Source organism: Drosophila sulfurigaster, chromosome X (genome assembly GCF_023558435.1).
Source record: "Drosophila sulfurigaster albostrigata strain 15112-1811.04 chromosome X, ASM2355843v2, whole genome shotgun sequence".
NCBI classification, from domain to species: domain Eukaryota; kingdom Metazoa; phylum Arthropoda; class Insecta; order Diptera; family Drosophilidae; genus Drosophila; species Drosophila sulfurigaster.
In genome coordinates, this window is record NC_084885.1 from 26,785,589 (window position 1) to 26,813,555 (window position 27,967).

General features: G+C 41.4%; 2 protein-coding genes across 2 annotated transcripts; both read left to right on the top strand.

The window, feature by feature from the left end:
- Nucleotides 1-1,639: 1,639 nt before the first annotated feature.
- Nucleotides 1,640-24,547, top strand: LOC133848790 (uncharacterized). The gene is made up of 11 exons (XM_062284483.1): nt 1,640-1,938; nt 3,264-5,654; nt 5,731-5,837; nt 5,908-6,897; nt 11,678-12,125; nt 13,986-14,168; nt 15,400-15,932; nt 16,541-16,944; nt 17,005-17,383; nt 18,120-19,556; nt 20,767-24,547. The coding sequence occupies exons 2-11, from the start codon at nt 3,293-3,295 to the stop codon at nt 21,235-21,237; spliced, it is 7,314 nt and encodes a 2,437-aa protein (XP_062140467.1). The 5' UTR covers nt 1,640-1,938; nt 3,264-3,292; the 3' UTR covers nt 21,238-24,547.
- Nucleotides 24,548-25,424: 877 nt separating this feature from the next.
- LOC133847508 (tryptophan 2,3-dioxygenase) lies at nt 25,425-27,610 on the top strand. Its single transcript, XM_062282612.1, has 6 exons — nt 25,425-25,536; nt 25,608-25,768; nt 25,850-25,983; nt 26,574-27,183; nt 27,240-27,333; nt 27,395-27,610. The coding sequence occupies exons 1-6, from the start codon at nt 25,511-25,513 to the stop codon at nt 27,510-27,512; spliced, it is 1,143 nt and encodes a 380-aa protein (XP_062138596.1). The 5' UTR covers nt 25,425-25,510; the 3' UTR covers nt 27,513-27,610.
- Nucleotides 27,611-27,967: the final 357 nt, after the last annotated feature.

Genomic DNA, 27,967 nt, shown 5'->3' on the forward strand with positions numbered 1-27,967 from the left:
AACAGTGTCCCCTTCCCTCTACTTCTCCATTAAGTATATAGGAAACTTGTCAGATACTTAAAAACTATCGTGGGAGTTTCTGGCGACGCTTCTTTAGCTTAATTGATTGATCTCTTAGCCACTTTTGTTACTTAGAGGGGAAACCATGGACCGGAATAGAGTTTAGTTGGATTCGATATTAAAAACAACTTTTATATGAAATGTTATACATACATATATCTGATAATTCATTGTTGATAATTCACTTAATGAATACTTTTAACTATCACTCAAAGAGGCGCTTAACTTTTCGCTTAACTTTTTGCCAGGGTTTGGAATTCTGTAATCAGCGAACAAACTGAAAACGTTACTTTCTCATTCTGAAAGTTGCAACGTATCTGCGTTAATATATCTAAAGTCATTTTTGCCACTACTGTTCTTGTTGTTGTTTATAAAATGACGAGTGTGTTGAAGTGGTGGCGATGCTTCCTATATACAACACGCATACAATTAAAGATCGCACGATGAGCACGTTTTGCGCATGTCATAGACGCAAAAAAATATACGAAAAAAGCAAAGCGGCAAGTGTGCTTGACTTTAAGATACTCGCATTTTACTTCAGCTCAGGTTAGATAGCCGAAGTTGTCATCCAATTTAATCAAATTTTAACTATAATTGAAGTATATAATTTAAATGTAAGTTAGTTATATAATTCAAACACTAACACTTCAATATAAATGCTTTTTAATGTTTTTAAAATTTCATATAAGTACATGAATTAAGAAACATAATTTTATTTCGAATTTTGCAAGTTTTTGGGAATGATTTAAAAGCTTTCACATTGCTGCATTAATTTCAGGACTAAATCTTATAATTTAAGAAGAAGATTTTAAGAAGAGATCATAAGAAAATCGTGAGCAGAAGTAGATTATAAAAGTGATTACAAAGTATGCAGGATTTGTCTGTTACGAAGCTTTCCAATAAGTTAGCAAACTCTTGTTTTCTTTTCTGTTTCTGTTTCTGTTTTTATTTTTTTGCAAGGTTGGTAACTAAGTAAATTGTCAATGGTCACATTAGGCCTAGTACGAGCTTTGCTTTGCATGAGGGGAGATACATGGGTAATACGTACAAGTTGCAAGTGCAGCACGTAATTGCCACAGACGAACACGCAATAACCGCAGCAGCAGCTGTGACTGCAACTGCGACTGCGACTTGGGCGCATGCGATCTGCAGCCAATCATTAAAAATGTTCCCCACTCCTCTCTTTTCCTGATGCTCCACTACTTGCATTACAACGCCATGCATCGCTCCCTCTTACTCTAATGCCCAATGTCTTCGCTTTGGACTGTTTTTGCGCTTGCGCCGCTCGTTTAAAGACATTGCCGAGTGGCGGAAAACACGACGACTGCCGATCCATCGAGTCTCAAGACACGATTGCACGACTGAGGCCCAAAACCGTTTGCCGCGTTATGTTTTGCTCAGTCAACTTCCGTCACGAAACGCGTTCGGACGTGCGTCTTAAGCCGCGATCGCAGCGCAGAACAGAATCGAGACAAACCAAACTCAACTCAAGAGAACATTACGTGTTTTGTTTTTGTGTGGTGTGTGTGTTTTTTTTGCGTGTGTTTCTGGTGGTGTCTTTTCGTCTGCATTGGCGCGTAACGAGCAGCGCTATTATCGCTGTTGACCTCCCCACAATTGACAGTGCGAGTGCGAGTGGGAGAGAGAGGGTCCTGTTCACAGGATGCGCTTCACTGCGCGCGCGCACCTGTTTTTTTCTTCAGTGTTTCCGAGTGTGTTTGTGTGTGTTTTAGTTGCAGCGGTGTAACGCAACAACAATGAGAACGACAACGGATAGCAAAAGAGGAAGAGGAACAACCACTGCAAACAACAACAACAACAATAATAACAAGTCGCGCGTAAAATTTGTTATTGCCACAGCCAGAAAAGTGAACGCCGGTAAATTTAATTTATGCAAAAAAAACTCGAGAAAATGTTGAGAAAAACCTTTGGTGGTAAATTCAACTGGTAGTTTTACCCCCCTCTCCATCACCCATCAGCACTTTTAACCACTTTTAACCTGTTGTCAACTATTTCACATATTTTGTGTGCTGTGTGAGAGTTTCCGATAAGAAAAACTCCCACATTTTGTCAGTCTCTATCAGCAAAGCACAAATTTGAATATGGTAATGTGTTCATACATACATATATATGTCACAACTTGGCGACCGGAACTTGGTCAGAGATAGTTTAACCTCTGAGGTAGTTTCGCTTTTAAATCATTACATCATATTTGTTTATGGTGTGGAAGTGGTTAGGACTTTTATGAACTTGACGGCAATTGGTATTATATAATAGTCGGTTTTTAAAAAGTATAGATTACTTAATACTAAGTTTCTCAAACTTAGCAAAACTGTTTGTTGCTGAAATTATAAAAAAGGTATAATTTATTTTTGTAATTATTCAAAATAGCCAACACTCTAATTTGTTGAAAATTATTGCTCTTCATAAGCATTATATTTTGAGGTTAATTTCCAAGATAAATACAATAAAAAAAATAAAATTCTTCACAAGCGCAAAAAAAAACAAACCGATTAGGTGATAAGGATTTGAAATACTGATTTAACAATATTCAAAGTTTTATTTTAATTCTGCAAATTTAAGAAAATTTTTGTTTTTTCGAAAAGAGTTTCTTTATTCTTTATAATATAGCCTTGAAGGTCTAAGTCGCTCTGGTTCATCCCATTGCAAACAAGAATTGTATTCGTTATTAATAATAGTCTTTATAAGAAAGCGATATAAAGGAATATAACCATAACAAAACGATTTGAGTTATAGAAGATTTTGAAGGAAGATTGAGTATAAGAATAGTATTATTATTTGTATTATGAATTAATCTAAGATCCGTGATTCTTTTTGCCATAAAAATAGATTGAATTTTTAATATTTCACCCCATTTCTTTCGTGCTCTGCGATAGCTTTCCAGCAATCCATTATTAGTATACTTATTGAAGAATATCGAGTGGAATGCAAGAAATGAATAATTTTCAATCAGAAAGATGGAGTATAGTAATTAGAATACGCAGAAACGAGAGCTGATCGATTGAACTAGAAAACGTAAATGGGTCTACGCGGTGTCTAACGGTAATGCAGAGAGTATCTATTTCAAGCGATTGAGATTACGATTACGAGTAAGATTATTACTATGACGATGGAGGATTGCGCTGTTTAGTGGCATAATTTATGGCAGTTTGAAGCTAATTGCGATTATTTTGCATCCACAGAGAATTGGCCTCGATGATTGACGGCAACTATGCTCATTGTGGACATGCTAACATTGGCTTTAACCAACGGACAGAGCGTGCTAGAGCGAGACCGAGACCGAGACCGAGACAGAGAGAGGGAGCGAGAGCGAGAAAGAGGAAAGATGACGGCGACAATGGCAAACAAAGCGCTAAGCAAACAAGCTGAAGATGCAAATTGGAAGAGCAACAGCAACAACACCAACAACAGCAACAACAGCAACAACAATAGAAGCAACAACATTTATGATATTGCAACAAGTCGAGCGGGCAACATGCCACACCGTGGAGTAGGCTTCAATGTTGCACGAGTCACTGGCGACGATGACGATGACGTTGGTCATGTTGCTGCTGCCTGTGTCGATTTGTCATGCGAGGCACGCATTGATGATGTTGCTGCTGCCAATGCTGCCAATGCTGCCACTGCTGCTGTTGTTGCTGGCGTGCAATATAAGGCGCATTGTGCGTGGCAGCCGTTGCGCAGCGTTGCGAGGGGCGAAGAGGCGTGCCAGTCAGCAACGGCAATGACAACACGAATGTTGAGCGACATGCAAACGACGCAGGCGCGTGCTGAATACAGCAACGACAGCGACAACGACAACGACAACTACAACATCATCGGCAACTCACGAGCGGAAGTTGCCAGCAATTGTGAGCGCGCGCAAGTCGAGCGTGAGAGCGGGAGCGACAACGCAAACGCAAACCATGCTGGCCATGGTCAACAACCACCCAAAGTCACAACAACAACAGCCAGCAATGGGAGCAACAGCAGCAGCGACTGCGCCTGCTCAATACCTACAGACGAGGTACCAACAGCAGAAGCAAAAGCAGCAGCAGCTCCAGTGGCAGTGGCAACACTCGGAGTGGCAGCAGTCGTCGCAGCAAGCGCAGCTGAGCACCAGCAGCAGCAGCAGCAGCAGCCCAAGCAGCCAATTTTCAATCAATTTGGCCAGAAAACAATTGCAAAACAATTTACAACAAATTGTGCAAATTTCATCTTAACAACTCAAGACAACAACGGTTTAAACGCTGTGCGACAAAAACAACAACAACAACAATTGCAAATCGTACAAGAAAACGGGCAGCAACTGAACGTGCAACAACACCAAGAACAACAACAACAGCAACAACAACAACAATTTGTAAGCCAACAAAATTTGTATACAGGCGTCAACAACGACGCCAACGTTGACGTCAACGGCGACAGCGCAGTCGACTGCGCAGCGCGACGTAGAGAAAAATTTGTGCAAAAAGGCAGTGAAAATGCGTTAACAGCTCCAGCTCGCGTGCCACATGATTTTTTTTCCAATTCTAATTTATGTGCAAATGTGCAAAGTGACAAAGTATCAAAAGCAACCGCAACAGCAACATCAATTGTAACTGCAGTAATAGCAACAGCAACAGCAACAGCAACAACATCTTTAAGTGTCAGCCACGCCAAGGCAACGCAACAAAATTTAAAACAGCAGCAGCAGCAGGCGCAGGGGGAACAGCAAGGAGAGCAGCAGCAGCAGCAGCAGCAGTTGCCGAGGACGCCATTGTCATTGCCATATTTGTGGCTTGAAGCAGAAGCAGAAGCAGAAGCAGGAGCAGAAGCAGAAGAGGACGCAGCACAAGGTGGAGCATGGCACGACCCTCTGATTGCTGTTGATAATGCCGTTGGAGACATTGTCGTCGTCGATGCGGATGCTGTGGTTGCCTTGTCAGTTGATGTTGATGTTGCTGGTGCTGACGGTTACGTGGATAACGTGAGTAACGTGAGTAAAGCCAACAGCAAAGCAGACAACAAAGCCACGTACGTAACGAGTAGTAACAGCAACGAGTTGCAAGTGACGAGTGGCGAGTGCAAGCTTATAGATTGCGAATCACTTGACGCTGATCAGGAGCAACAAGAGCAGAGCACCAAGGAATGCGAGGAGCGTGCAACAACAACAACAACAACAACAACAACTACAACAAGCAGAAACGAGTGCAACTCGTCAGTGTTGGCTGTGACAGCAACAAGCTGCAGCGATTGCGATCTTATTGATTTTGAAAACGATTTGACTGACGATTTTGTGGCCAGTCAGCGACTGAAACGCTTACAGCACAATTTTCAGGGACGCGTCAACAGCAGCAATAGTAACAACAGCAACAACAACAACAACAGCAACCATTCTAGCAACGACAACAACAGCTGTAGTGTCACTGCTGAAGTTGATTGTGTAAAGGCATCCTTGAGACAACAGCAACAACAACAACTAAATGCCAGCGCAGCAACAATAAAGAAACTACCCCCAACTAACACTTGCCCCACTCCATCAGCAGCAACAACAACCACAACAACAACAACGGCAACAACCCCCCGCGATAAAGCTGGTCGAATGGGCTTTTAAGGACAATCAAATTGTTGAAAAGAAGTCCAAGCAAAGCTCAAGTGCAATACAATTAAATGTAAATTGTATTCGAGACAAGCAGCAATTGCCAAATGAAACCAGCAGCAGCAACCACAACAACAGCAACAACAACAGCACCATTCAGCAATTGACAGAGCAAGAGCAATTGCTGAATAGGCGAGTGCGCGTGTGCGTGGAAAACGAGAGCGAAACGAACGCGATTCGAGAGATTGAAAGTGTTGAATTGACAGCTGTCAAAAAACAGCAGCAGCAGCAGCAGCAATAACAGCAACAGCAACAGCAGCAGCACTGACAACAGCAGTAACAGCAACATCAACAGCAGCGACCAGGTACTGATTGAAATTGAAACGGATGGCGATAGATTGACGGGCAAACGCAGCGCATTTGTGGCCACCGAGTTTGGTGACAAGACAAGCAACTCAACAACATCATCGTTGTTGTTGTCATCGTCAGAGCCACACGATAATTTTGTGAGCACACTCAGCGAGTTCGATGTGCAGCGCTTTGGCGAGTATCTGAAAGCAGCGAGACAACTGCAGCTGCTCGACATCAATCACAATCCAAGCTCCTCATCGTTGTCGCACACAATTGTTAATCCCATAGAGTCGGCTGCAAGTGTTGTTAGTGGGAAACAGCGACGCGGTTTTCAGTGCTACGACGAATTGCTCGCTGAATTCGTTAGCGAGCAGCAAGAAGAGGAGGAGGAAGAAGAGGAAGAGAGCGACACTGTTAGCGAGAGCGATAGCAACGATTGCAACGATTGTCAGTGCCATGAGTGCCTAGCGTCGTCCGCACAGTTTATACAACCAACGCCGACGACGACGACGACGACGCCGAGCAACGAGTATTGCATTAATAGTAATAATATAGCGAGTGCACTCGTTACATCAACAGCAACAGCAGCCACCGTTAAGCCAACAACAACATCGACAACAGCGATCAAGATGCGTGAGGTTAATGGCCAGCTGCGTGGTCTGCTCAAAAAACCAAATCGTCCGCCGCCGGCGCGTAAAAATCGCGTTGTCTTCGACGAGACACGTAACGAGTTCTTCGAGGCGGACTATATCATATTGATACGCGAGGATTGCGCCTACGATGAGGAGGATGAGGAGCCCTGCACTTGTGGCGAGCACGAGCTCGTCCGTCTCTGCTGCGAGGAGGGCTGCCAATGCAACTATGCGGTGAATGCCGCCGATCCAGGCGATGGCCGAACGCCACAGGTGAGTGAACAACACATTCATCCTCAACCCTAAACTAAATGTGGGGGGCTGTATTTGCTTCCCTTCTCGTTAAGCGGATTATGTCGAGTTGTGAGTTGCGAGTTGCAGAAGTGGCCAAAGTTGAAGTGCTTATAGGCAGCTTATGTGTCAGTGTCTGTGTCTGTGCCACATGCCACATGCTACATGCCACATGCAACCAGCGAAGCTCTCCTCTAGCAGTCGCTAAAAGCTTTTGGCCAAACAAGCGACAGCTAATTATTAGCCATCTATCGAGTCTTATCGAATTTCTCCTAAGCCATTTCGTGCTCCACTTTCGTTTTATAACCACACACAATGCACACACGCATACGAAACAACACTCGCTACATTTTCATTTTCCTTTTCCTTTTCGCTTTCATTGACAACTTAAGCGCCTCTTGTTCTCCATGTTCAGTTTTTTTCTTCCTATTTTTTGTTGTTACTTAATATGTGTGTGTGTGTCTGCGTTTCCTTTTTTTTTAACTAATGCATTTGTGATGTGAGCATTATCCACGTATTTGTTCAATTCTCGGTTGTTAAATTTTTCATTTGCCTGTGACCTTGGTGTCCTGTCTTCCAAGGTTTGATTATGTGTTTTGAGGTTGGAAAAAATTGATATTTTGGAGTATGTTTTATAGAACTTTTAATTCTGTTTTATGTTTCATAAAGATATTATCCAAGTTTTTGGAATTTTTGCATTTCTCTAATTTCTGAAAATTTGATTGCGATGAGATAAAAATTGTCGAAGTTATTTAAGAAATTCTTTTGTATGATCAAAAACTACGGCTTTTATTATCTTTGGTTGACAATTTGATGTACTGTGCACTCTATGGTGTATTTTGTATATAGTACTATACCATAATACCAAATATAGCGTTTTTAGTATTTTCAGTATATTAATTTCACAGTCTTTCAGGCTTCGTAAAGAAATAATCAAATTTTTTTTTTTTAATGTTTACCTTTTTCTAATTTTTTTTTTTTAATATGTGTTATGTAAGTACATATATTTAGTTCAAAGATTTATTGGATTTCTTTTAATATATCAAACATTATTAGTTCTTCAGTAGACTGACTTTTATTAACCTTCTAATTCATATACCATGGCATTAAATTTAGTATTTATTTTTAATTACTTTCCTGATTTTCGATAGTGGTAAATAAGTTGCGGTGTCTTCTTACAAATTCGTTTTAGGATAAGTCTTATCCAAATATTTTTAGTTCACTTCTTGATATCTTTCATGAAATTCGTTCTTTTAAAAATAAGTGTTATCTGTGTATTTAACATACAAATCCATTTTTGGTTAACTTTTTGATTTCCTAAGGATTTCACTTGATTTTATTCTCTACTTTCAAAATATTGGTTCAACTAATATCAACTATTTACCTTCTCCATAGTCACACTATTTAATATTCAAGTCCTTCAATGTCGCTTTTAAGGCACTTCAATGTCGCATTACATTGATTTCACATTGAAGGCTTTTGTAAACTGCTGTGTCACTAACATATTTATGATTTGTATTTATAATTCATCAGCTCATTCAAGATTGTTGAATGTTATCTTGTTGTATTTGGTTATCCCCTTGTCTTGCTTTTGCCTTTAATAGTCACACAGTTGAAGCTGACCACAGCTCTTGAACTCACTCCTTTCGATTTCGCAGGCTCTATTAATTCTCCCCGTCGTCTCCTTTCACTCTCTTTCGCGCTCTCTCTCTCTCTCTCTCACTCATTCGCTCGTTTGCCCAACCCTCGTACACAGCGAGAACTTGTTGTCCTTCCTGTCAATTACGTCACAATTGACCGCCTTTTGTACTTTATCAATGCGATACAAGAAGACAATAAGACAACAAAAGCATATTATGTGCTCTCGCCGAAAAAAAAAATGTTTGCCCATTGTCTTTGCAGCAGAACATTTATGTGTGTATATTGCATATCCTTTATCCTGTTTTCCCATATCCTGTCTGCTGTCTGGTGGAGTCGAGGGAGTGGGGGGGGGGGAGGACTAACTGTCTTCGTGGAGTGCCAAGTCAAGTTGCAAGTCAAGCGTACACGTGCTGCAACCGCAGAGCCATCTTTTGTTGCTGCCACACACACATACACACACACACAAGTTTTTGGAGTAGTTCCTGTGGGTGCTGCTGCTGCTGTGTCCTGTGTCTTAGCCTGCATCCTGAGTCCTGTGTAACTTGTGTCCTCCGCTCCATTTGCAAGTGCTGTATAAATCACTTAAAAACTTTTCCCAGCAACTGCATCAACATTGTGTCTTAAGGGGGGGCATTCTTGTCTGTGTAGGAGTCTGCATGTATGTGTGGGTGAGTGTAAGGTGTGTGTGTGTGTGTGTGTGTGTGTATCTCTCTTATATTGTTTTATGAAATTGTGCCTTGAAGTGCCCGTTATCGTGATGTACGCGTTTCAATGTGTTAAAGGACATTTGCCAAAGTTTGCCTGCTTTCTCTCTCTCTCTCTTGCTCGCTTCCCTCTGCTTGCTATCTCGCTTGCACAATTGCCTCTCATTTCTTTGTAGCACTCGCATCGATCCTAAGCGGCCCTCAAGCTGCGTTTAAATTTCAATTTTCTGCCATATGAGCGTCACTTGAGTTTGCGACGCTTTTTGCTTCTTATCTGCCACCAGGCCAGACTCATGCCACACACTCTGTGGCACACACACACACACACACACACTCACACACAACTGTCCTCTATCTGCCTATCTGACTGTCTGAGCACCACCTCGACGACCAAAGTGGGTGGCGGACGCCCAATGCACTTGACTTGGCGCTGCTCAAGCATTGTGCCCATTGCCTTAGACCCCAATGTCTGTGTTGTGTCCCATTGCCTTCGCCTTCGTTGTCTCCTCCGTTCCGTTCCCTTCCATTCCGTTCGCCTCCGCCACTTCGTCCCCGTTAACTCAAGAGTTTAATATGCATTTAGTGTATGTAACAAGTTTACAAAACGCGTTGCATAACCCAAGCGTTGCCTCACTTCGCCAGACGGTGCACAAAAAATCCAAATAATAATGCTCGACTAAAAGATGCTTGCTAAACTACTGACGAAGTTCTTCATTTATGTGATAATCGATTAGTTTCACCAAAATTCGATATTCTCAGTCTAAATTATTGTGGAACTTGTTTGAAATTGACCAAAAAGCTAAACATTTCCACATTAAGAATATCATTTATTTTATTTTTTATGGCATTTTGATTGTGACCAACTGACTGACCAACTTATAATACCTCTTCTTCTTCCTTGGTTTACCGGGTGTGTGCAAATCATGAATGGCGAAAAAAAGGAAACATTTTTCTTCTCTTAGCATTTTTTGTGGACAAAGTTTTTATGGCTACAACGCCAAGTTATAGCTGTGAGTTTTCCATTTCCATTTACATTTTCCCATACACACACACACGCACACACACACGCTTATTTAGTTACATATGTATGTACAATGTACATTTTGCTCGGCTTTATGTGGCACTTCTTAAACTTAACTTATTGTACAATAAAAACTTGATTGCTTGCCGAAGAACCACAAAAAAACACACACAACTTGGCATTCGGCTCGAACTTTTGGCCTAGACTTTGTTGTTGCCTCGTCTTTTCGTTGCCTTCTCTTGGGCCTCTGTTTCCTCTGCTTCATTGTTGCCATTGCAATTGCAAATGCATTCTTCAAATGTTTGGCATGCATATACGCGCATCTATATGTGTGTGTGTGTGTGTGCATGCATAGACATGTGCGTGCTTGCACTTGTGCTTATGATTATGATGCCATGACTGGCCTTGGCGCTGGCAGTCAGCTACCATTGTTCATATCAGCTAATGAACGGTTTTTCTTAGCAAATTATGCTTAATTAAGGCTGTTATATGAGTGTTATACGACTGTTATACCGTTTGAGATATAGCAAAACGAATATGTTGGAGGCCTTTGCTGTTACTATCGACTGTTATACAACTGAAATATAACAAAATAAATATGTTACTATTAACTGTTATACGGGTGTTATACAACTGTTGTACCGTTTGAAATAACGAACAAAACGAATATGTTGGAGGCCTTTGCTGTTACTATCAACTGTTATACAACTGAAATATAACAAAATAAATATGTTACTATCAACTGTTATACGGGTGTTATACAACTATTATACCGCTTGAAATATAACAAAAGTTATATGTTGGAAACTTTTGCTTTTACTAACAACTGTATTACGAACAGTTATATAAGTTTTTCGAACTGTTATACCTCGATTAATAGGTTACAAAGGTACCAAATCTCGCTTTTAGACATTTAAGCAATTGTCGTATGCTTCAATTGCATGACTAACAAACCGACTACAACTGTTATACACAGTGTATATGTATATTAAGTCATCAAAATGCATAACTGTAGGCGCAGACGAGTATGAAAGAACTGTTATAGCATAGCCAAAGCCACAGCATACTCGAAGAGCGACTTAACATAGATTTACGAGCAAAAAACACACACACAGTTCATCAGCCCCAAACAAACCACAGACACACACACAAACAAACACACATATACACACACACACACAGAAGCTTTCACACGTAGCGTCCCCAATAACGTCTGGCTATAAAACTCAATTAAGTTAATTTGCGGCGGGAGCATAATTACAACATTGCAGCATCAGCATCAAGAGCAGCAGCCCTTAGACTAACTACTACAATATATAGTAACTAACTTTAGCTTAGTGATTAACTAGCACAAGTACTTACTGTTATCTTCTTCTTTCTTCTTCCATTTGGACAGAGTCCCAAATATCAACCGCCGATTGACTTTGTGGACGATGCGGCGCTCAGTCCGCCCGATGGCTACAAGGATAATAGCTTAAAGAATACGCTTGGTGGCGCGCTAAGCGGCCACATCTTTGGGGCGCAACATTTGCAGCAGTTGCAGGTGATACAGCGTCTGCAACAGCAACGTGCCGCAATGTTGGCCGCACGCAACAGCAATGGCAACGGCAATAGTCAACAAATACCGCCGCCACCGCCGCCCGTTGGCACCGCAGCCCAACAACAACAGCAGCAGCAGCAGCAGCAGCAACAACAACAGCAGCAACAGCAACAACATCATGGAGCAGCGACACAGCATCATGGAGCAGGGCAACAGCAACAGCAGGCGGATGAGGACTTGCAGGGCGTGTGCACCGAGTGCGCGGAGTGCGCCGAATGTGCAGCCAAACAGCTGCAGGATGCAGGTAAATGAGCCGCAGTGCATGGCACCAATTAGTGGGCAAGCCAAGCCCCAAGCCCCAAGCCCCAAGGGCCGAGGGAGCAGGGAAGCAGGGAAGCGGGGAGAGCAGAGGAGAGCAGTGCCAATTGCCGCGAGGCGCTTTTCAAATGTTTTCGTTTGGCTTTGTGTAATCTAATTATGAATTATTTATGCAAACATTTGCCCAGGCACCGAACAGAGCTAGACATCTCTTCTCCATCTCCATCTCTCTCTCCTCTCTCTCTCTCTCTCTCTTTCTATGTGTGCGCCATAAATTGGACGCCATTTTGTTTTTGTCGCAGTCAGAGAACTCTGTGAAGAGTTCCATGTAATTTTTGCAGTTAATTAAATTCGAGAAAGCTGCCCCTATTGAAAAACGCTTCGTTTTGCAATGAAATTAAATGAGTTTGCCAGATAGGCAAGTCACTAAACTGTCATACAACTGTTATACATAGGCAGCATGACTTTTCATGTTTAGCGCACAACTTTAACTAACTCTTAATTGAGTGAAATGTTACGAAGCTGCTTTCTGAACTCTTATGTTATACTCGTATGGTATTTAACTTTCGACATACTCGATGGCGTATCGATTCCCCGCTAATTGTTTGCCGCCAGTATTTACAGTACACTTAGTTATGTCGGATATAATTCGATTAAATTTCGATTTGTTATGAACGCCCGCAGTTTGGCAAATGTTGAACTTGGCATTTTTGTTTGAAGTTTGAGGGGTTTGTGTCGCCAACTATTGATTGATTTATGGCAACTTTGCTTAATGGATAAACAAGCGCAAGTTGTGCGCTGTTTATGTTGTTTTTGCCTCTTGGTTGTTTATTGGTTTGTTTGCCAACGTTCGTTCCCCCTTTCGAGCGCAACCATACAAGGACATATAACCATATAACCACCTCAAGGGTTAGGGAGCGCCTGTAATGTTGAGGGTGAGCAGGGGAGGGAAGTAAACGTATTCATTTGCATTAATATCGGTCACGCATTATTGATTATCAAGTGACAAACGAACGGAACGGAACGAAACGAAACGAAATGGAACGAATTTGAAGCCCGTTTCAGGCTTGACTCTGACTTTGACTCTGACTCTATATATTGTATATTAATTGTTGCGCCTAACGAAGCGGAATGTGACCAACCCGAACTCAGTTAAGGTTCGGCCCAGCCCTGGTTTGCCATGCCTTTCCCTTTTGCTGGCAAAGCGATCCTTCAAGCGCGCTTCCGCCTCAGCTTAAATTAGAGCTGAGCGCGTGACACGAAATAAATGACGATGAAAGTTCAGGAAAACAGACAAAATAGAATATTTTGATATGCGATTCAGATTATAAATGATGTAGCTATTGTAGTTCTCTATGTTCCATTTTTCGAAAACAATGTTCCAGCAATCAACTAACAAAATGGAATATGTAATAAACCATAATCTATCTTTTTTCGGTCGTACTGCTATTTTAAAGTTCACAGACAATGCTAAATATAAATACCACAACAAATGAATTAACACATAAACTATAAAAGAGAAAGATGAGAAATGTATTTCAATTAGTTGGAGAACAATGCTTTCATAATGTGATTCTTAGCTAAGCAAAGACACAAACCCGAGCATGTATCTCAACCAGTGCTTATCGAAAACATAAAACAATTGAAGTTCGCAGATTAATTGTAACATTTTCTTTAAACAGAACGATATTTTTCTCAATTCTATGAACCATTGTCTGCACGAACGCACCACTAACTAGAGCTGAGCAGAGCAACAGGCTGGGAGTTGGGCAACAACTAATGTGATCATAACTCATTCACTTAACTAACTTCCTCCCTCATTATTCTTTTATCGCTTCCTCCACAGAATGCAGCTCCGCGCAGTGTGGCGAGGAGTTGACGCCGATCGGCGTCCCAGCCGTGGCGCTGTTGCCACTGCACACAAGTTCACCGGAGCGTCGGATTACGCAGAAGGAGATCATTGCCGGGGAGGAGAGGCCGAAATATGTGCTGCAATCGCAATACAACAAGCCAACAGCGGGTGCTGCAGGTAAGCTATCAACAGAATCAATTTCAATATCCGATATGTACAAAATCCCAAAAATCGAACTTGTGTCATTAGCTTTTGTACATAGTCTCGTACATTGTATATACTCGTACATACATCTCGAATCTCGAATATCTTTGCTCGCATCATGCCACCTCTCAAATCGATAAGCCGCACTCCCTCACACACACACACACATACACACACACAAATACAATTGCAACTCATGCCAAGCACAACGCGCTCTCGCTGTCGCTCTCCTTTGCTCCCCCTGCTCCTCCCTCATGCCCCTCATGCACGCGCTCTCGCTCACAGATGTCCGCTGTCAACGCGAGTTATTTTGCAAAGAGCGAATGTTACATACATGTACATCATGAGAAAAGAGCCCTTTCCCCCCAAAAAAAAAACAAAAATGACGTGCCTCGAACGTATTCTATGTATCTCTCATAGCTCCCCACAAAATACTCCTTCTTGTTCCTTGTTTGTTACCGCATTCACTGAGCATTCATTACAGCATTCAGTCGGTTGGTTGAAGTTGACGCAATACACTTCTCACGCATAGCATTCACATTATGCAATTCTCGAATTCCATTTCATGGCGAAGTGTTATACAATTGTTATACATGCATTCTTAGCTGCCAGCTAAACAATTTGACATTGGCAGTTTTGTATAAATAAGCTTGCTTATGCGACTGTTGCACAACTGTTGAATTAACTGTTGTACAATGGGCAATGCACAGATGAGGAATTTCACAGTGTATAACAGTTCGATAAGTTATTGCCAAGATCCAAATGTCGGTTATACAACTGAAGTAAAACTGTTAGACGGCATAAGCATAACTAATAGGTATGTCCAAATTTGTTATACAGCTGTTATACGACTGTTATACATCTGTTATACAACTGTTATACACATACTTATGCACACATTCGCAATCGTATCGCCATATGCTTCAGCTCTCGCTATCACAACCCCGCTCGTTTTTGTGTTGCCATCTCTCTATTCCTCTCTCGCTCGCTCTCTCGATCTGCAACACTGTGAATGCAATACAAAATATGTACAATGCTCTCTTTTGTCCACTCGACTTCGTCGAACTCGTCTACCGAACTACAATTGCGGCTCGCTCTGGCAAATGCAACACAAATTGTGTTTTGTGTTGCAAACAAAACAATGAAAACAAACCAAACCAAAAACACGCACACTTCTCAAATTCCGTTTGCGAGCGTATGACAGTCAAAGTTAGAAAGGATTCGGGCAACAACCACACAAGTAGCAGTAGCAGTAGCAGGCCCAACGCCAGCGCTGGCATTGGCATTGGCGGTTCCATTAGCGCAACTGGCGGCTATGGCAACTCCTTGCTGCCGGCCGTGGCCAAGAAAAAACGATTTGTTGTTGAAACTATTACCACTATGACCACAGTGACCGAGCGACGCATTATACGCGAGGCGCACGAGGATGTCGCTGCCAACCAAGCCAACCAAGGTGGAGCGAACACTGGAGCCGCAGTTGCCACACCCGGAGCTGGAGCTGGAGCTGGAACTGGTGCCGAGATGTTGCCGCCAGCGTTGCCAGCCAAGGCAAGCGCAACAGCAGCTGTTGCAGCCGCTGCCGCCGCTGCAGCCGCCGCCGCAGCAGCAGCAGGAAATGCAACGGATCAATATGATGAGCTGAAACCGCCGCCCATACCACCCAAGGAGACGACGACCACACAGATCAGCGGCATACTCAAAGGCGGCAAACTGTGGAAGCAGGACTCCATCTCGCAAGTGAGTAGCCCTTAAATTGGTTTCTATTTATATATTTTGTATGTGGAATAACGCCTATTTACTTCGAGTCTTAGTTTGACTTAGTATGACTGATAATTTGGTATATTTTGTACTCTATATACTAATTATAGCCTTTGGTATATTATTTAGGGTATAGTAATTTGCTATAGTTTAAGAATAACACCCTGTTTTGCTTTTTTTTTCAAATGAGTATCTCATAGTCGAGCATACTCAACTGTAGATTTCTTAGTTGTTATTTATTCTTTTTTCTTTATTTCAATTGTTTTTTTCTCTGCTTTCTATTATTTTGTTCTTTATTTTCGTTTTCTATTATTATTCTTTCTCTCTTCTTTTTTTTTAATTATACCATTTTATAAATTTGATTTATTTCTTAGTTTTTTTCATCCTTTATTTTATTTACTCGCAGTTTTTAATATTATTTTTCTGTTTTATTTGTTTCATTTAATAAATTTATTTGTTTACTATTTATGTTAGTCACTCTTCCTTTTAATATGTATATTACATACATTTCAATTCAAATTTGATACTCGAGTTATCAATTAAATAAATGATTTACTAACTAAATACCTTCTCCCATTTGTCGCTAGCAATCGGATGACCAGAACAACACCACCTCCGAGGATGAGAGTGGTGCTACCAAGCGTTCTGTGCGTTTCGTAACCGAGGATCAGGCCAATGCCGGCACCGATGGCGACGGTCAATCGTTGTCTGGCGATCTAGACGACAGCGAGAATCAGATCAACGAGCTCATACCGATCAAGAAGCATTCGACGCTGTTCAACAATGCGTTGCGTCCAAATTCGGCTGTGCGCCAACTGTTCCCCAGCGTGTCGGCCCAACAGGCGCCGGTGTTGACCTCGGAGGCACTGCGCGCCTTCGACGAGTCGAAGCGTGCCGGCTGCCTGGTCACCCATTTGCCCGGCAGCTGCGGTGACTCGGACACCTTGCGCCGCAGCATGGAACGCAACATACTGCGACGTTCCCTGATCAAGTAAGTGAAGATTTCCTCGCCTCGTCCACACACTCCTCGCTACAACTTTCTGTTTTGCAGGAAAAAGGCCGTCAAGTCGGACATCTCGCTGGAGGAGCGGATTAAGCAGCTCACCTGCGACATTGACGAGGATCTGGCCGAGGAGTTATCGCTGGCTCGCAGCGTTGTCGAGCACGAGCAACAGGTGGATCAGGATCAGGGCAGCGAACGCGAGTGCAGCGAGCTGGCGCAACGCGACAGTCCCGCCGGCGAGGAGAATCCCAATGCGTTGGCGCCCAAGTTCTTGAACGGTGAGAAGAGCTTCTCGCCGAGCAGCTCAGTGTCCAGCTCGTCGAGCGGTTCGTCCGCCTACAAGAAAATCGCCGACATTTTCAGTCGCGACAAGAAACAGGAGAAGATCATGGAGCTTGAGGAGAATCCCATAGTCATTATACCGCAGGTGAGTTGGCAGACAAAGCAGAAACCGCGATTGCACGGAGAAGTAAAGTTTAGGAGGAAATAGTTGCGAAGTAATATAGGTTAAACCCTGTAATATCTAATGTTAGCAAAGTCCGAAATGTTCCTTGAATCGTATATCGCAACATATAAAAAATAGAATGGAATAGTTCCAATATACATAGATTGTGAATATTAGTAGGATAAAGTTCTGAATGAAAACTGATTTTCTGTATTACAAATTGCATTCTTAAAGTGTAACAATGTTCAAATCGAAACCTTGAATCTAAAACTTTTTCTCGAATAGTAAAATTTACATGAGACGAACCTTAAGAGCAATGAAACAACAAAATCGGTTAGGGAAATATGTTAATTCGCCTCAATGAATACCTTTCGAAGAAACAAATTTGATAGGAAACTTTTTTTTACCTTATTATACCATAGGGTAGAAGTTTATGATAAGTTTGTGCCTTCTTGAAATGTTTGTAACAGGCAGAAGAAGACATTTCCGACTCTATAAAGTATATATATTCTTGATCATCGTTAACAGCCAAGACGTTACTTACTACTCTATGAATGTAGTACTATATTAATATACCAAATATAGCCGTTGGTATATTTTTAGTAATTTTGCATGTGTCTCACAATCGAGCTTTCTTTCTTCATATAAATTACGTTCTTGAATACGTAAGCTTGAGACTTAACACAACTGACTAATTTGATTTCTTCCTTTATGGCAGGAGTGCCGCTGTCCCGCCGCACCGGATCTGGGCATGGGCATCCAGGTGCCCGTTGTGCACACGCAAATCCATCGCACGCCGCCCCGTCAAACGGAACCGAAGCGTCAGTTCCTCTCCACGCTGGCGCCGCTCACCGCCTGCGTTGCCGGCAACAAGGACGATCTCTCCTCGTACTACACGTTGGCTGCGGCAGCGGCGGCCCATCAGCATGGTCACGCCCACCACGCCCATTATGCCGCTGCAGCGGCTGCGGCCGACTTCAATATGAGTCAACTGCTGGGCGCAGCAGCAGCCGGAGCGGGAGGCGATGCTGCCGCACAGCAGGCAGCCGCTGTGGCCGCGATGGCAGCTCAGGGCTTGGCGCTGGGTGGTGGCAACGGAGCCGGCGGCTCAGGTGGTGTTGGTGGCGGGGATGAGGCGCGTAAGGTGGCGCCCGATGTGATTGCCGGGACACCGGGACAGGAGACGTCGCAGCAGGATGAGTTGGCGGCATTTGCGCAGGCGGAAGCAAAGCGCACCGAGCAGCTAAAGAAACGCTACACGGGAATGGAGAGTGGCGGTCAGTCGCAGTCGCAATCGCAGGCGAGCAGCGACGATGATGAGCAGAACGATTATGGGTTCAACAAGCGGCCGTCGGTGCGCGGCATTAAGCCGAAGTTTAGCTCAACGAACGAGATACTCGCCCAGATGCAGGAACAGTTGACGCAACAGATACCGACGACGGTGATCAGCAGTCAACCGGTGCCGCAAGCAGTCAAGGGTTATGCGATGCCCAATCAGCCGAAGCAACTCTCGCAGAATCCCTCGCCACAGAACGTGCCACAGCAACAGCAGCAGCAGCAGCAGCAACAACAACAACAACAGCAGCAACAGCAGCAGCAGCAGCAACAATTGCAACAGCAGCAGCAGGCGCAGGTGCAGTTGCAACAACAGATGGCAGCCGCAGCGGCAGCGTTGCAGGCGAACACGATTGCCCAGCAAAAGACGGAGCAACGCACCTGGAGCTTCTACAGCGAGAGCGGCGAGCAGCAACGCTTCCCCGTCGATGCGGCAGCCATACAGCAGACCTACTATCAAACATTGCCCGCCGGTGCCATGTTCCGTCAGACGATGATCCAGCAGCAGGGCGGAGCGCCCGATGATGCCTCATCGCTGCTGTATGCCGCCGCCCAGAATTGCCAGAGCGTCACGGCAACAGCCACCGCCACGGCCACCGTGGATGGCCGCATCGAGCAGAGCAAGCACAGCAGCTACAGCAGCCACTTTGCACGCAGCCCCACCCGACGACCGGAATCGCCGCCGCCGTTGCGCAACTATCACCAGACGATGGTCCTGATACCCTACAATGCGGAGACGTACTCACAGTTTGCCACCAGCAGCAGCGTCGATCCCAAGCTGGCCCACATCCAGCGGCAGAATATACTCGAGTATCAACAGGTGAGTGAATCGGGAGGAGATACTAAAGGGGAAGGAGGCACAGGGAGTGGGAGGTAGGAAAGAGAAGGGATAACACAGGAAAACGGATGGGGAAAATTAATGGGAATTGAAAGAGCTGGCCATCAGCAAATGAGAGTAGCTGGAGGAGATTCTAAACAGTAAGGAGGAAAGTATGGGAAATATGATTTAAAGATAGAAGATTACAAGTCAGGAAAGAGAAGCAATAGAAGCGGATGAGGTGAAATTCCGAGGAGATGATGCTTAAGAGAACTGATGAGATCGAAAAAAGGAGAAGTTATTGGAAATTTAAGAAAGGAAATATCAGTTTCTGCTGCTTTCCTGAATAGAGTGGTTTAAACAACGGCAGATTCATAAGTACAACTGCAACGTGTATAAAGTTAAGGTAGAATAATAAAGTTAGTATAGAAACAAAGGTTAAACACAACAAAATAAGGTTTAGAATGAAGGGGAAAACACAACAGAATCCACGAAAGAATATCCTAATGAAGGAAAGGCGATTGTAATCCATGAAAAATGTATTAAAAAAGGAAAGGCAGCAGAAAAAAATAAAGTTAAAGAGTGATAAACTATGATGGGAAGGGCTTTTGAAAAGAATGCTTCAAGCAAGATAAGTCGATGGGAGAAACAAAGAAATAGTAGGAAGAATTAGTTTAGGAAAAGGATACGTAAAGAAAGGGAAATCAGGAAAAAAAAAGGAGAAATTACAGAATCGCGAATAACTATTTCAATTAAAGGCATCAGACTTTAAAAATTCAAAATGAAGTTTATATATTACAATTTATACGTAGGAAATGAAAAGATATAACATAGATGAATAAAAGATGGGAAGAAAGAAAATAAATCTACAAGCAAACAAAGTGAAGAAAAGATGAAAAAAAGTATAGGAAACAAAAGGAAACCTTAGATAATAAAGTTAAGAGGTGAAAACCCAGAATCTGAAACACTGTTGAAAACAAAGCAAAGGAAGCAAAGCATAAAAAAAAGTTACAAAAAAGAAGAGAGACAACTTTTGAAGAAATTTGAGAGAATAGTTTAGGGTGACACAGTTCCGTTAGCACTCCAGGACAATTGTCCTCGCCTCGTTCCCTCGGGCTTACGGAAAATGCGGAAAATGTTCGCATTGTGTGCTCTGTGCTTAATTAACATTTGCGTATTTCTTTTTGTTTTCTCTGTATTATTGATTTCCCAGGTGACACAGCAAACGATACGTGTGCCCATTGGCTATGCGCTGCCTGGCATGCAACTGCATGTGGTCAGTGGGCGTGGCCATGCCGCCCATTACGCACAACACCCGCACACGGCAGCCCAACAGCAGCAACACCAACAACAGCAGCAGCAGCAGCAACAACAGCAGCAACAACAGCAGCAACAACGTCTGATGCAGCAACACTATCAGTTTGGAGCCGAGGGAGGAATGCCGGGCTTCAGTGAGCGGGGCGTGCCCGAGGGAGCAGCCGCTGTATCGCACAGCGATTGCAATGCCATGGTCTCACCCACAACAGCAGCAGCAGCCGCCGCTGCCGTGCAACAGCAGCAGCAGCAGCAACAACAGCAGCAACAACAACAGCAGCAACAGCAGCAGCAACAACAACAACAGGTGGCAGGAGGAGCTGCCGCTGGGGCAGCTCAGGGATCGGTGTATTATGCGATGAACGTATGACCCGGGCTTGAATAGTCGCTGCCAGCGGCGTTGATTGTCGAGCGCCGCCAGTGTCAACGCGTCGAGTTGTCAGCGACTTCAGTGCATTTGGGTGGCGCCGCCGGTGGCGGCAGATGAGCTAACAACAGCACGCTTATTGCCAGCCACGCCCACCACAACAGCCCTCAACAACAGCCTCATTCCCCTCTCCGCAAATTGAGTTAACAAAGCTGTCATTGTGTCGTTGAGTTTTGCTCCGCGTTGATCCTAGCGAACCTGCGCTTTCTTTCTTTTCCATCCCTCCTCCAGCCTCGCTCCTCCCCTCTCCCGTCCCATAGTGTCGCAATCTCTGTTATTTTCCTGTGTATGTGTAGGTCTGAAGGTGTATCTACGCCTCATCGGTGTGTGTGTGTGTGTGTGTGTGTATGTGTCTGTGAATTTCGAAAATTGAATATTGTATGTTGTTGCGCCAACCCTGTTCCTTGCCCAGCCCTGGATCTGGACACTGTGCAACAGTGCAACGCACGTAAAGTGAAACGAAACGAAAAACCACAAAACACTATTAAAATTAAACATTTAACAATTCTCTTTAATACAACAAATATATACATACTAACGAAATTAAGCATATACATACATATGCATATATGATAAATTATGAGAGGCAAGCAGGTTAAAGAAGAACCAGAAGAAGAAGGAGACGAGAGGAAAATCGATTTCAATTTCGAATTGAGTTGAGTTTTCCAAAGTTACGTTTTCGAATCTCGAATTTCGCATCAACCAAAATAGTAAACCAAATTAATTAAGTATATGAATTTATTTATTACATGCTGGGTGCTACAAATGCAACAAAAACAAAATCGAAAAGATACTGAAAATGTTGAAATTATAATTTCTTTTTTTCAAATACCCTGTACTTTAGAATTGAGAAGTCACAAACTTTCGTCTGTCTGTTTAGCAACTAAATTTAAACAAAGTTCTTTAATGAATTTTTTCAAAAATCATTGAAAAGGGAAATCCTTCAATTTCGAGCACAGGGTAGCTGTTAGTCGTTCATATTGCGACTAGATTGATCTTCATTTTTTTTTAGTCTATGATTTAGCCGCTTAGTTGTTTCGCTTTGATTGAAAAGAAAACAAAAATAAAAACGTGTTTGCTCAATGAAAATTGCATTTGATTTTAAGTGAAAATATACATAAATTAAATTTAATTAAATTATAAATATATATAAATTATATTATACATACACTCATATTTAAATTATCATACTATATATATATATATTTATTATATGTATGTATATGTAGTGCAATTTGTTGCTACAGTGAAACTTTCTTTCACATCCATTTCTCGACTCGAAACTAGAACAAAAAATCAAAACCAAAAACCACAAAAAAAAAAACACAATCTTAACACATAAAACACACACAAACAACAAAATATATATATACATATATATTGAATTTGTCTTTTTTTTAAATCTCAAGGTAGTAAATATCATATATGAAGGAACTTAATTAATAGAGCTATTCTTAAGCAAATTATTACTATTATTATTTATGTCTATACACTTGATCCAAATACTTTTTTTGTTGTATTAAATATATTATATATATAAATATGTGAATTTATTTTGATTTATTATAAATAATATGCAATATATGGTTTTTATGCCCATTGCAATGGGCGCGAACTCCACAAAGTAGGCAACAAATAAATGTGAGCTGAACTGGAAATGGGAACAACCCAATTGCAAGGGTATTTAAGCTTCGGCTATGCCGATTAGAGTGCTTCCCCCCTCTCCACCACTATTTTGATTTTCTTAACGATACAGTTTTAATTGATAGAACTTTCATTCGCTACATTTATAATATGCGCACGTATTTATTTGGTGATTTGGGGTTTTCTGGAATGTCCCCCATACGAACCCCGATGAGTCCCATTGTACGATTGCGTATTTATTTTGTGAGCTGCAGTTTGTTTGGGTTTCATGAGAGAGAATACATGCCTACGTACTCATTTGTATGTGTGTGCGTAGGATCTATGTATACGAATCTATTGTATCATTCTTAAATAACAAAAATCATCTACTTCTAAGTAACAGTGCCAAAGTTGCACCAAAACAAAACAAAACCAAAAACAAAAAACAACAACAACTTGTTAGAAACTTGAACTTGAAACAGGTAACAAATAGGAAAGAAAACGATATAATGCAAAAATATATAAAAAGAGAAATCCAATACTTTTTAAGAGTATATACAATACAATTTAACTGGGGCTGTTTCGAAGCAGCTCCGTTTTGGCAAAGGAAACGAACGAATATAAAGCAAATATTATTTTTAACACTCCACTTGCGTTCATGTCTATAATAAACATTCAACCAAAAATATAAGAGAAAAAATGAAAACATTATATAGTATATATATATATAAATATAAATTACATTTAAAATGCAATAAAAAAGAAATAAATAGATGAAGCAGATTAAGAAGAAACAAAGACAACGCATAGCAAGTGAAGCCAGAGCGAGAGTTAGTTAGTGCTACAGTACAGTTAGTTCGATACAGTTAGTTATATACATATACTTATACATAAACATATACATAGAAGAGGCCCAGGCGCAAAACGAACTTAGTCGTATACATATATTATATATACCATACACAACCAATATATACCGAAACTATATAGTATACACAACAAAGTGTAGTTTTAAAAAAAAACCATAGCGCACTTTTAGGCGCCACATTAAAATAGAAAGACGTGAACAAAAAAATCGAACGAACACTTTACCCGAACAATTTCCGAGACAAAAACCTAAATTCAAGAATTGATAAAGCAGCGCGATTTGCATATTTAATAATAATTAAATATATATATATATATATTCCAGTATATATATATACATGTATATGATATACATATATATATATTAGATGTTTATGTAATACATAAAGAAAACACAAAAAAAAACAGCTAAAGTAACGCAAAGAATTTCACAGAAAAATGCAAAAGAAAATTATGAATGGTATTTTTTGCGACTTTTTCTGTTCGAATTGTCTGGGTTGAGAATATCAGCTATAACTAATTTTTTTCTATGCAAAATGTAGTTGACAAATTATATAAAACAAAAAAAAAAAAAAACAACAAAAAAAGCAGATATACATATATATATATATATATATATATACACTAATCTATTGAATGGTTAAAAAATTTTGATTTTTTTTTTGTGGCATGCAACAACAGACACAATGTGAAAAATGTGTATTCATTAATTAAATAAGAAAGAATATGAAAAAAAAAAGAAAACAAACCAAATATATATAAATAGTACTTATATACACAATTAGTGTATATGGCAGAGGCAAAACAGCAACAACTATAGAACAACAAAATAAAAATAAAAACCAAAAAACAAAATCAAGACGAAGTTGTAGACGAAGACGAAGCGACAGCAAAAGTAACATAAATTAAACAAGTTATATAACAAATTTAAAAATATGACTGAGCCCAATGACTCACAAATAAATTTTAAACGAAAAACAAAACAACAAAAAAAAAAAACAATTATATTGAAAGGTAAAAAAAAACAAAAAAAAAAACAAAACTATTAAAGTGTATTTTTATTTCTGAAATGTCAAAACAACGGATGGGGGGCTGGGCACAGTCCTTTTGCTGATAAGCTTGGCCACTTGACGTCAAATGACACCAACAGCGGACTGATAACATAAATTCGAAGTTATCTTTATGTGGAGAGCTGCCAACTGGCGAATGGGGCTGCCAACTCACCTCATTTCTTTGGCCGTTAGGATTTTAAAAGTTTGATCAGTTTTATTTTGAACAAACTTGGAAGGATTAAAATTTGAATTTAATAATACATACTCATAGATAGCCGTGAACCATCTTCTTGTAGATTACAAAAATATGGTCAGCAAAAATGCATTCAAATTTAATTTCCTATAGTTATGAATAATACTTTAAATACTCAGCAAATCTTCAGCAAATAATCCCACTGGGTTAAACCATCTAAAGATTAATGATTACAAAACGAGAGATTTGAAACTTTGAATTTAATTAGCTTTCTTTGCACTTAAATGCAATTCAACTTAGCTGCAACTTTTTTGTCATCTTCTGGCTACTTTTTCGGCTAGGTGGCAACGCTGATTAGCGTTGTATAGGCTGTAAGTGATGCGAGACTCTCTCAGAGCACTCACTGATAGTTCAGTCTGCCGCTTGACGTGCTGCCCAACAGTCGCAACAGCAAAATACAAAAGAACAACAAATCAAAATCATGAGCTGCCCTTATGCTGGCAATGGGTAAGCAGAGTATCTTCTTCAATCGAACAATCGCTCAATTCTCAATCATCACTCCGACACGATACCGATAGCAATGACCATGATGAGTCGGCTGTGCCGCTGACCACCGAGGTGGGCAAGATCTATGGCGAGTATCTGATGCTGGACAAGCTGCTCGATGCACAGTGCATGCTCTCCAAGGAGGACAAGCGACCCGTTCACGATGAGCATCTGTTTATCATAACGCATCAGGGTGAGTACGTTACCCCTCTCTCTCTCTCTCTCTCTCTCTCTCTCTCACTCTCACTCTCTCTATCTCTATCTCTCTTTGCAGCGTATGAGCTGTGGTTCAAACAAATCATCTTCGAATTCGATTCGATACGCGACATGCTCAACACAGAGGTCATCGATGAGACCAAAACCCTGGAAATTGTCAAGCGATTAAATCGCGTTGTACTCATACTTAAGGTAAGCTGAAGTGATCGTGATATTGATCATGTCGCAATGAAACTGATCGATAAGACAGCCCCATTCAAGGGAGACATTAATCTTGCATTGATCTTGAACACTTTTATTATTGTCTCCATCAAAAGAATTGTCTATTTGGCATCAAGTTTGTCTTCTAGAAGAAGAGAAATGATCTTGTATTGATCTTGAACACTTTTATTATTGTCAACATCGATAGATCCATGGATCCTAAACGCATCAAAAGAATTGTCTATTTAGCATAAAGTTTTTCTTTTAGAAGACGAGAAACGATCTTGCATTGATCTTAAACACTTTTATTATTTCCTCCTAGATAGATCCTAAAGACATATAGTTTTTCTTCTATGTAGAAGACTGACAGTCATCCTAGTAAACTCTTTCTTTTTATTACTTTCCATTTTTTGAAAGATGTCTTTCATATTAAGTGAACTGTTTAAAATCTTTTTTGACTGATGAATCCTCTAAATCTAAACGATCTGCCAAGTGATCGCTTTGAAGAATTTGTATAATCTTAATATACTTTTGTTGTTACTGTTTATAATCCCAAATTCTCTTTTCACATAATTCCACAGTTACTGGTGGATCAGGTCCCTATATTGGAAACGATGACACCGCTGGATTTCATGGACTTTCGCAAGTATCTGGCGCCAGCATCGGGCTTTCAATCGCTGCAGTTTCGTCTGATGGAGAACAAGCTGGGCGTGCTCACCGAGCAGCGGGTGAAGTACAACCAAAAGTACACAGATGTCTTTGGGAGCGATGCCCAAGCGTTGAACGCTATACGCAGCTCTGAGGATGAACCCTCGCTGCTGGAGTTGGTGCAACGTTGGCTGGAACGCACACCGGGACTCGAGGAAGATGGCTTCAATTTTTGGGACAAATTCCAACAGAGTGTCGATAAGTTCTTGGAGGCACAGGTACAGAGTGCTCTCCTCGAGCCTGTGGAGCGGGCCAAAAACTATCGCCTGATGGACATTGAGAAGCGTCGCGAAGTCTATCGCTCGATCTTCGATCCGGCGGTGCATGAGGCGCTGGTGAAGCGTGGCGATCGTCGGTTCAGTCATCGAGCGTTGCAGGGCGCCATCATGATCACATTCTATCGTGACGAGCCACGCTTCAGTCAGCCCCATCAGCTACTCACACTGCTCATGGACATTGATTCGTTGATCACCAAGTGGCGCTGTAAGTTTTTCTCTGTCAGTCTTTCTTTTTACTTGACACTTTCGTTTTTTCTTTAGACAATCATGTGATCATGGTGCAACGCATGATCGGTTCACAGCAATTGGGCACTGGCGGCTCATCCGGCTATCAATATCTACGCTCCACACTCAGGTGAGTCGATAGAGAGAGAGAGAAAACGAGAGAGATCGATCATTGATCTTTTCTGTTGCAGCGATCGCTATAAAGTATTTCTGGATCTGTTCAATCTGTCAACGTTTCTGATACCCCGCGAAGCGATTCCCCCCCTGGACGAGACTATTCGCAGCAAGCTTATTCATAAAAGCACCTGAGATGAGCTACATCTCTGCTTTATTGAAGACTTCAAGATCACTAGCCACATTGTCTAAGCTTAAGTTGTTTTGATCAAATAAAAAAGTTCATAGCACCATTTTGGGAGTTCTTGTGATTTCTGATCGATACAAATCATAATGGAAATATTGTTGGCTTTGATAATCATCATAAATGAATGTGGAGAAGGGAAAACAACATTTAATCGATCTACAGAGTATTTGCAAGTCGGGAAAACGTGTCGTACTTGCATTTTGCTAAGAAGCCCAAATGTATGCTACAAATCTAAACAATACAAGAAGAAGTTATGAAGCATATCTTTAAAACATTATTACAAAACTTATTTTGAATACATTTTATATTCCGAATATTGAAAATTACAAATCTAAACAATTAAATTAGTTTGGAAAGTCATTAATCAATTTTTTATTTTCATTCCTTTCTATAAGTATCTTTT

Coding starts and splice junctions, on each gene's coding strand:
- LOC133848790 (XM_062284483.1), top strand. CDS start 3,293: ATGCTCATTGTGGACATGCTAACATTGGCTTTAACCAACGGACAGAGC. Junction 5,655..5,730: donor AGCTGGTCGAATGGGCTTTT/AAGGACAATCAA, acceptor ATTGTATTCGAG/ACAAGCAGCAATTGCCAAAT. Junction 14,169..15,399: donor GCCAACAGCGGGTGCTGCAG/GTAAGCTATCAA, acceptor AGCGTATGACAG/TCAAAGTTAGAAAGGATTCG.
- LOC133847508 (XM_062282612.1), top strand. CDS start 25,511: ATGAGCTGCCCTTATGCTGGCAATGG. Junction 25,769..25,849: donor GTTTATCATAACGCATCAGG/GTGAGTACGTTA, acceptor CTCTCTTTGCAG/CGTATGAGCTGTGGTTCAAA. Junction 27,334..27,394: donor TATCTACGCTCCACACTCAG/GTGAGTCGATAG, acceptor TTTCTGTTGCAG/CGATCGCTATAAAGTATTTC.